The 9,088-nt window shown below is 50.4% G+C and overlaps 1 protein-coding gene across 1 annotated transcript in view; it reads left to right on the top strand.

The window, feature by feature from the left end:
* Positions 1-7,049, top strand: part of EEPD1 (endonuclease/exonuclease/phosphatase family domain containing 1) — a 38,830-nt gene extending 31,781 nt beyond the window's left edge. The window contains exons 4-6 of the mRNA XM_081800272.1: positions 339-477; positions 4,744-4,938; positions 6,363-7,049. Coding sequence (XP_081656398.1) covers positions 339-477; positions 4,744-4,938; positions 6,363-6,562 — 534 coding nt within the window. The 3' untranslated portion in view covers positions 6,563-7,049. The remainder of the gene's footprint in view (positions 1-338; positions 478-4,743; positions 4,939-6,362) is intronic.
* Positions 7,050-9,088: the final 2,039 nt, after the last annotated feature.

Below are 9,088 nucleotides of genomic sequence, written 5' to 3'. Positions count from 1 at the left end.
CCGTCACCTCCTCCCTTGTCGTTGCTTAAAAGGAAAAAAGCCAAACCGGAACGTGACATTTCCAGATGTGCCTGGTTTTCCAGACTCTAAGTTGGAGTAGGGGATGTGGTGTAGGGGGGGTGGACTGATAGGACAGGATAAGTTTCGGTCCTCCAGGTGCCTCAGAAAAAAATCTGACCCTGAACCACCTTGCGTTAGCTCTTGGCGTGTGGGCCAGCCTGGTTTGTGTTCACTGTTGTCAACGTCGTGCAAGAAGCTACTTGTAAGTCGGAAGTAACGAATACAGGAAATATGAACATCTAAGCCTGTCCCTGTTGCTTTGTTTCCTCTTGCCTCAGGTGGGAAGTAATGACTTGACCCTTGTGAACCTTCACCTGGCGGCCCTGAGCCCCCCAGGGGGCGAGAATCCAAGCAGGAATCACAGTGACAGCCACCGCTTGGCTGGCTTTGTACAGACCTTGCAGGAAACCCTGAAAGGTAGGAAATGCTCTTTCTCCGTGGCTGGGCTGATAGCTCCCAGATTCTGGAGGGCAGGCATGGGGTTGCTCTGTCTAAGCATCTCTCCGATCCCTTAGGCTGACCCAGCTGTCAGCAGCGGTGCATACTGAGGGTGCAGAGGACCGCCACCCCTGTGTGTGGTGACGTCTTTGTCTCATCGGGCCTACCATGCACGTCCCGTGATACTGGCTTTGGGGCTCTTCTAGCCTCTCTTTGATGGAAAGGATTTGGTGGGGGTGGGGGGCGGGGGGAGTGATGACACCTTTCTTCGTGGCCAGTCTTCCTGGTTCAGCTGCCGCTGTGGTCGTACCACCTGCAGATTTGCACGTGCTCAGCTTGTGAGAGCAAGATCGTGGGTGACAGGGGACTGGGAAAGCCCTGATGAGCACAAGTAGGCTTTTTCTCCCTGGTGGGATGCAGGTCACCCTGAAGGAGCCCCGGCACCCTCAGGAAATCTGGATGTTCGTCTTGGCTCCTTCAGTAGCTGTAGAACCTCAGGCGAGCCCCCACACGGCTTGAAGCCCATCTGGTTGGGGGGTGGCTGATGTTCACCTCCCAGGGGTGCCCGGTGGGCTTGGTGACTGTCTGTGGACAAACCAGGCACATAGTAGGGGCTCGGCAGACAGGAACTGACTCAGAAAATACCAGAACACTGAGAAGAGCAGAGCTTCAGGAGGGAGTCAGGTCTCTGGGTCCAGGCTCTGCCCCAGCGTTACAGAAAGTTCTCGTGTGCGGGGTTTACCGGAAGGAAAAGTTGCCACTGCTCTGACAACTGGGCTCTTGTCAGCTTGGCTTGGTTATTCAGAGCCCTGCCCTTCTCTAGGTGAGGGTTTCCAGCTGGAGGCCTGCAGTTCTCTTCCATGCTCACCAAAATTCTCTCGTTTTCTGTCTTTTGCATGTTAGATGAGCCCCTCCCATGGGTGATTCATGAGCATCCAGCTATAAAAATAATTTGGTCACATTATAAATTTACATCTTAAAAAGGTGTTTTGGTTGCAGCAAAGTATACATGACGTGACATTTACCATCTTGACCATTTTTAAGGGTATGGTTCAGTGGCGTTAAATACATTTACATGGTCTTACCACCATGCCATCCGTCTGCAGAGCGTTTTTCATCTTTCCAAACTGAAACTCTGTGCCCATTCAGCATGAACTCCCCGCTGTCCCCTTCCCCAGCACCCCCGCGACCACCCTTCTCCTTCCTGGCTCTATGAATTCGACTACTCCAGGGACCTCCGCTAGGTGGAATCGTGCGGTATTTGTCCTTTTGCTGCTGGCTTACTTCGCTTACATTAGGTCTTTATGGTTCATCCACAGTGTAGTCTGTGTCAGAGTTTCCTTCCTTTTTCAGGCCAAATACTATTTATTCCACTATCTGTCTCCATCGCATTTTGTTTATCCACTCATGGTCTTCTGGCTGTTGTGAGTAATGCTGCTCTGGACATTGATAGACAACTTACATTTTGAACCAGGATGTGCTGTGACCAGCGTTCTACTTCACTTAGGAGTTTTGGGGCTTAAACAAAAAAAGAAAGGTGTTTAAGCTGAGATACTCCATCCAAGAAGCATCTTTGTGGGAAATTGTTCACCCACAGTTAGTTTCTAACCTGTTAAAAAGGATGACCCTGATAGCCTTTAACATCTCTGGACGTTTCTATCGTTCTCTGCCTCAAGCTCTTCCTTGTCCGTACACGGAAGCAGAAAGGGAAAATGCTGGTTCATAACTTCTCTGGTAACTTCTCACTGTTTTTTTTCTGACACCCAGAGAGTGAGCAGGTTATTGAACCAAGTTGCCAAGGGGACTATTGACCCCCAGCCTGGCTCACATTGACTTGTCCTGGTATGGACGGTGACTCATGTTCCCTGCGTCCTTGTGCTTATAACAAATATCCAGTTAATAGGTGACACGCAGGCCCAAGGATTCAGGAAGCATTCCAGCCTGCCCAAGGTGCAGAGGCAAATCGATTATTAGCAGAGGTGGTGGAGCTAAAACAAAGACTAAGCTTTTTATTCCACAGCCTCTCTATCAGAGCAAACAGAAGTGATTTGATTGGCAAACTCTGGGACTTTCTGCCTTTGTCTGGAATGTGCGTCTGGGTTGACATGAGTGTATGGCCAGTCCTCTGATGGAGTGTTCTTCTTTCAGACCCTCTCCCCACCCCCACCCCCCCCAGGCCTCACTCTGTGAACTCCACTAGAGTGAAACACCATGCGTAGTAATGCCTGGCATCTGGGTTGGACCATCCCTCAGTGGGGACCAGCTTCTGCTGTTGTTGCTGGCATTCTGCAAATCTGGGGACTATCTGAGGAAATCCGCCCCAAGCATTCTCCCCTTATTCCTTGGAACTAAGGAGCCCACCCCAGGCAGATGGCTTTCCAGGAGAGTTCAGTTCTCTGCGCACCTGTGGATTCTCAGAGGCAAGGACCGTGTTGATGTCCTCAGCGACACCAATTTAACAGAAAGCAGATGAGTGGTAGGAGACCTGGATGTGCCCATTCAGAAAGAGAGCTGTTATTTTCATTCTTGAAGTTACACAGAGAGCTGGGTTCGTTGACCTTTGACACCAGCATCTCTCCTAGTTTCAGAATTGGCTTTTTTGGCCAATTCTGAGAACCGTGGTTCTCAATCCTGCCTGGCTACTTTTTCAGGTCTGCCTCCCAATGAAAACTTCTCTCATTATGTGGGAACCTTCTGCTTCTTTTCTAATAACGTTCAGTTTTTCTTGTTATTTAATAAATATAGCATCATTCTCTTCTTTCCTTTCAAAAAGTACATCTTAATTCTGGCGTTTTCCTTGTGCCTCATTCATCCATTCATTGCGTACGTGTTTATCGAGTGTCTGCCATGCAGCAGGCCCTGTTCCAGGCATGTGGGATTTTGTGAAGAACAGCCACCCATGTCCTCGTGGCTCTTCCACTCTAGCTCTTTGTGAAGAGCACTGGACTTGAGGGCTGGCCTAGTGATTTGGAGCAAGCCATTCAGCCTCTCAGAGACTTAGCTCCTTACCTGTGGAGAGGGCCCAATACCAGGTGAGGGCTCGTGGATGGGCATTAGCACTGGTCAGGTAGGAGTTGTTCTCAAGTCTTCTTTTCCTGTTGAGGTCGGCACTGATTTCGCAAGACAGCGTGAGCTTGCCCTGCTGTGGCCACCAAGGTTGTTGAGATAGAGCGTAGAGGTACCATTACATCTCTATAGGCCACACAGTGGGGCCACAGGAGTCTTCCATCCCGTCCCCTTTTGTCCCTCCCGGCCTCTAGCGGTGGGGGTGACCTCTGCAGGGCACGAGTGCCCTCTGCTGGTGGTTTATGTCATTTCACGTCAGATTTCTTTGCCTCTAGCTATTATTGCTGAAACCTATTCGTGTCCAGGAAAATGATTTGCTGAGTGTCTCAGATATGTTTGGCTCTCATTCATGAACTGCTTTCCTCAAAGCCTCCCTTGCAAGTTAGGACGGGAACACTGCTCCCCACAATAATGTGGCTCCCCTGAGGGAACCTGGAGACCGGAAGTGATGGTTAAGCAGAGACGATGGGAATCCCAGAGCCTAGCTGGGGTCCACTGTCCTCTCAGAATGTCTGCTCCGTCTGGGAAATACTTTATGATGACTCCACTTACTCTAGTGTACATCAAACAATGGTAGAAATGTTGGAAATACTTTAAAGAGAAAACCTTTTCACTCTGGCCCTGTATTAGTCAGTTAGGGCAGCCATAACAAAATACAACAGTCTGGGTGGCTTAGACAATAGAAATTTATTTTCTCACAGTCCTGGGGGCTGGAAGTCTGAGAACAAGGTGTGGGCAAGGGTGGTTTCTCCTGAGGCCTCTCTCCTTGACATGTAGATGGCCACCGTCTTGTATCTATGCACGGTTTTCCCCACTGTGCCCAATGAATGTTTGTCAAGCTCTTATTAAATATCCAGGTGAGACCCTCAGGCTTTTCCTTCCATGAGATTCGGAGCACATGGCTGGAATAGGAGTGATCTCTGCATCACATAGCTCCCCTTTTCCAAATATGTTACTAACCTACTCTTAGAGTCTTGTGGTATGTTGGGGTTTTTTTGTTTGTTTGTTTTTTTATTGCACAAGGTATTTAGAAAAATTGGAAGAATGAGAACCAGATGCATTCCTGACCCTGGGGAGTCCAATCAGAGACTCGAGATCCCAATTTGTGGGCTGTGATCAATATTGGGTTTACCTCCCTCCACCTTTTAAATGCCTGATTCTTCTTTCTTCCTCCTGCAGGAGAAAAAGACATGATTTTTTTAGGGGATTTTGGCCAGGGTCCTGACAGCAGTGACTATGATATCTTGAGGAAAGAAAAATTCTACCACCTGGTCCCTGCGCACACCTTCACCAACATCAGCACCAAGAATCCCCAAGGCTCAAAGTCTCTGGACAATATCTGGATCAGTAAAAGCTTAAAGAAGGTTTTCACAGGTAAAGCAGAGGTCACTCAGTCTTTCTCCTGTTCAGAAATGGAATAAGAGAGACTTGTCCAAACTGATAGTGCCAGATCCTTTGGTTTGATAACTCTGGTCGGGAGTTCTCTTAGCTCCTCTGTGGGCATTTACAGGATCATATATGGTTTAGGTGCCTCTGTAACTATCATTCAAACAGAGCCACTCTTAAGAGGGAAGGGGGGCTGTGAAAAATTATTAAAAAGCATTCACTGATCTTCAGCAGGGGCAAACCTGGTTCTAGGCCAGTAGAGTACCGATTCTGAGATGAACCGATAGCTTACTCTAATTTTAAAGACACTTAGTCATTTAGCAAGCATTCCTCAAGCCTCGTCACATCCAGGCACTGTGTTGTGGCTTGTGGTTTCCTGACCCACTGTCGGTGCCCCGAGAAGCAGCTGTTGAGGATGAGCAGACACCTCTCAGAGCATCCTGAGCATCCTCCCAGGATGCTCTGCGTGCTTTACCTGGAGCGCATGAGGACCAGGGTGCAGTGGGTAATCTCAGTGCTACGATGCAGTCCCTGCCACCCCCAAACCAGTAAGCTGCCGAGCAGACTTTGGGTCAGGAAACAATTAGAAATAGGACAGTGACAGGTAATGTCTTTTAATGAGCGACAGGAACCGTGGTTCTCAATCCTGCCTGGCTGCTTTGCTAAGGCCCAACATGTTATCCATATTATACTTCAGTGAGACTTTGACAACGTGTGAAAGTATCAGTTCTGGAGTTGACCTGGGAGCGCCACATGGGCAGCCAGGCCTGAGATCCTCAGCAGAATTTCCAGTCCAGACTATGTCACCAGCTTCTTGCACCTCTCTCTCTGGGTGCTGCTTTCCTGTTGGACTGTGTCAGGTACGGGTCTGAAGGAGGAAGGAAGTGGGTCCCAGGGGGAGGGACGATCATCTAAGTAGGTGAGACGCAGTTTGTTGAAAGGCACAGCTGGCCAGAGGGCGGCCCCAGCTGGCCCGGGGTGCCAGGAGGGGCATGCTCGCATTAGAAGAGAACACTTCCTTCCAAAAGGAAGTTAGAAGTCATTTCATCGGTTCCCTTGCTGTCAAGTTCTAGAAACTCAGGTTCAGGGAGGAGCAAAAGAACTGAATAGGCAATTTGTACGTCTTCTTTGGAAAAAATGTCAACGTGTACGTGAAAAGACACTCAGCATCACTCATTATCGGGAAATGCAAATCAAATCCACAATGAGCTATCACATCTTTGAGAGACATTTGACCCTGCGTCAGATATGTATCCTTGCTGCTGGCGTTTGCCCCGGCAGGCTGGGTATCTGAGGGGTATGGTCAGGGCATCCTGGCTACAGCAGAGCTGCAGCAGAGGCCTCCACCCGCCAGCCGTGGCCCGCCCCGGCCCCAGGCCTGATAGCTGGGTCTCTCTTCCCTCTCCCTCCAGGTCACTGGGCCGTAGTGAGAGAAGGCCTCACGAACCCTTGGATTCCAGATAACTGGTCCTGGGGCGGAGTGGCTTCTGAGCACTGCCCCGTGCTGGCCGAGTTGTACGCCGAAAAGGATTGGAACAAGAAGGAAGGCCCTCGGAACGGCAACGGGCTCCCCTTGGAGCGAAGTGAAGCCCACATTAAGCACGAGCGATGATGGTGCCCAGTCTGTCTCTCCCCCTCTGAGCCTGGAGGGCCCCAGGCGAGGGAGTTCACCTTTCTAGGTGAAGACGCAGAGCCAGAACTGCGGTTTTGGTTTTCAGCCAGACAACACTAGCCCCTGGGCCTCAACCTGCCTGCCTTCTTTGTGGATGTTCTTGGACCCTCAGAAGCACAGTGGGGAACCGAGATGTCTTGTAATCCGGGGATGCCGTCCACCTCCGCAGACGCGGGCCAGTTGCTGCCCCTGGGTGGCAGCATGCACAGAACCATAATGGGGCTGACGGGGCAAGAGAGGGCGGTCTTAGGCCGCCAGGCCGGGTCTGAGCCATGCCAGAAGCGCTCGTTTCTGACCACTGGTCCATGATGCTCTGGCAGCAGATTGCATAAAGCTTTTAACTGTGATTGAGCTGAGCACTCTTCTCAAATATTTTGAGTGGTGACTTTTAGTTTTGTTTTGAAAAAATAAACAGACATGAACCTGCCTGGTTGCAGTGAGCGTCCCGGGGGTGGGTTCCTGAGCTGCGGGTGTTCTGTGCCCACTTCCAGTGCCTCTGTGAGGCTGTGGTCCAGGGAGCCTACTCCTTTACACCCCCCACTTCGCAGAGATGCCTCTCACACCCCTGTCAATCCCCTGAGGTCACCAGAAAATCTTTCTATGACCTTCTCCCTCCCAGCGTGTTCTTCATTTTCTGACCCCTTTGCTGTCTTGTACCTCGAGCACCATTTGTGCCCCTGGACATTCAGCATAGGTTCCCTGGTGCTGGGCTAGAATTCTCTCAGAATGATCCTTCTTCCTCCCTCCCTCCCCACCCACTTTAATTTTCAATCCGATTCCTAGCCCGGAGCCGCCCTATGGTGATTCTGAGCACTATCTGTTGATTCTGCATCTACAGGAAGCTAAGCCTGGGAGTATTGAAAGAGGGTTCATTTTTGTGGGGGCTGGGGGTGGGCAGGGGGACATGCCCATGCTAACGGCCACTAGGTACCCCCTCCCTTAGCTGGCATGGTTCTCCTTTAGGTCTCCTGTGAGACCAGATTATAACACCCATTTTACAGCCAAAGAAACCAAGGCTTAGAGCGCTTAACCTCCTGCAGGTCACATAACCGGTAAGTAAATAGATGGGATCCAAACCCAGCCCAAAAGCCCATGCCCACGTGTCCATTCTGTACTTGCCAACACCAATGCCATGAAAGTAGCGACACTGGTCGTGAATGTGTGAATCATGAGCCTGGATTATGAGTTATTCCAGGTCACCATGGAAGCTGAGGGTTTATTCCTCCCTCCATGCTGAAAACCTGGTGTGGACCAGTACCCAGAAACTGTTGTCACCGCACAGTGTGGACCCAGTGGCTTGGGGCTGGGGCCAGATGCAGTGAAAGAGGCCTCTTTTCCACCAAAGACCATCTTTTGGACCACCCAGCTCCAAGGAGCATCACTGATCGTGGGCCCAGGAGGGAAGTCCTCCGGGCGCCCCGAGGGTGCCTGGGCATCAGCCGTGCCGCTCCGAGGGACCATCTCCAGTGGGAGGGTGAGTAGCGCCTCTCCCCTGGGCTCAGACTGTGCCGTTGCAGGCACGAATGAGCCTGGACCAAAAGCACTCGCGTTAGAAGGAAAAGGCGTGGCAGGGAGGAAAGGGTGCTTCCCAACAGAGCGGACCTTTCTCGGTGCCTCAATCTAAAGCGCAAACTTCACCAGCATTCACCAGCCAGCTGCGCCAGATTGGCTTTTGCCCCCAGACTAAGGAAAGAACAGGCTTAAGTGAGGGGAAGGGAAAAGAAATCCAATTAAATGACCTTAATGAAGGTCATGGTATTTGAGGAGAGGGGGGGAGCGGAACGCAGCCCCCACATCTCAAACACAGAGTGGGTCCTGGTTTTGGCTCCTAATATTTAAGGCATTGTTTGGGAGGCCTGTCTGCAGGGGGGAGCCTGTCTGTCTGCAGGGGGGAGCCTGTCTGTCTGCAGAGGGGAGACTGTCTGCAGGGGGCAGCTGTTGTTCTAGCCCCAGTCTTCTTGGTTTTTGCTTTTGGGGGGACGGTTTTGGCTTGGGTTTTGTTTTGTTTTGCTTTTTTCTTGTTTTTGCCATCTTTAATTAATAGATTTTATTTTTAAGAGTGGTTTTAGGTTTGTAGCAAACCAGAGCAGAAAGCCCAGCGGTCCCATACTCCGCTGTAGAGTTTCCCCTGTTGTTAACAGTAGTGTGGTGTATTTGCTACCACTGATGAACAGTATTGGTACATTATTATTAGCTGAAGTCCACGGTTTACTTTAGGGTTCACTCTTTGTACATTCCATGGGTTTCAACAAATGTATAAAGACCTATATCCACTTTTCTCTGATCTAAAAATCCTCTGTGCTCTGCCTATTCATCCCTCCTCCTCCCCCTGGCAACCACTGGTCTTTCTACTCTCTCCCTAGTTTTGCCTTTTCTAGAAGGCCATATAGTTGCAGTCAGTCAGTCTGTAGCCTTTTCAGCTTGGCTTCTCTTAGCAACCTGCGTTTAAAGTTCCTCTGTGTCTCT

Source organism: Leptonychotes weddellii, chromosome 12, assembly GCF_054177405.1.
Source record: "Leptonychotes weddellii isolate Sample4059 chromosome 12, ASM5417740v2, whole genome shotgun sequence".
Classification (NCBI taxonomy): Eukaryota; Metazoa; Chordata; class Mammalia; order Carnivora; family Phocidae; genus Leptonychotes; species Leptonychotes weddellii.
Note: the sequence above shows the minus strand (reverse complement) of the source record. Positions and strands in the feature narration are given on the sequence as shown.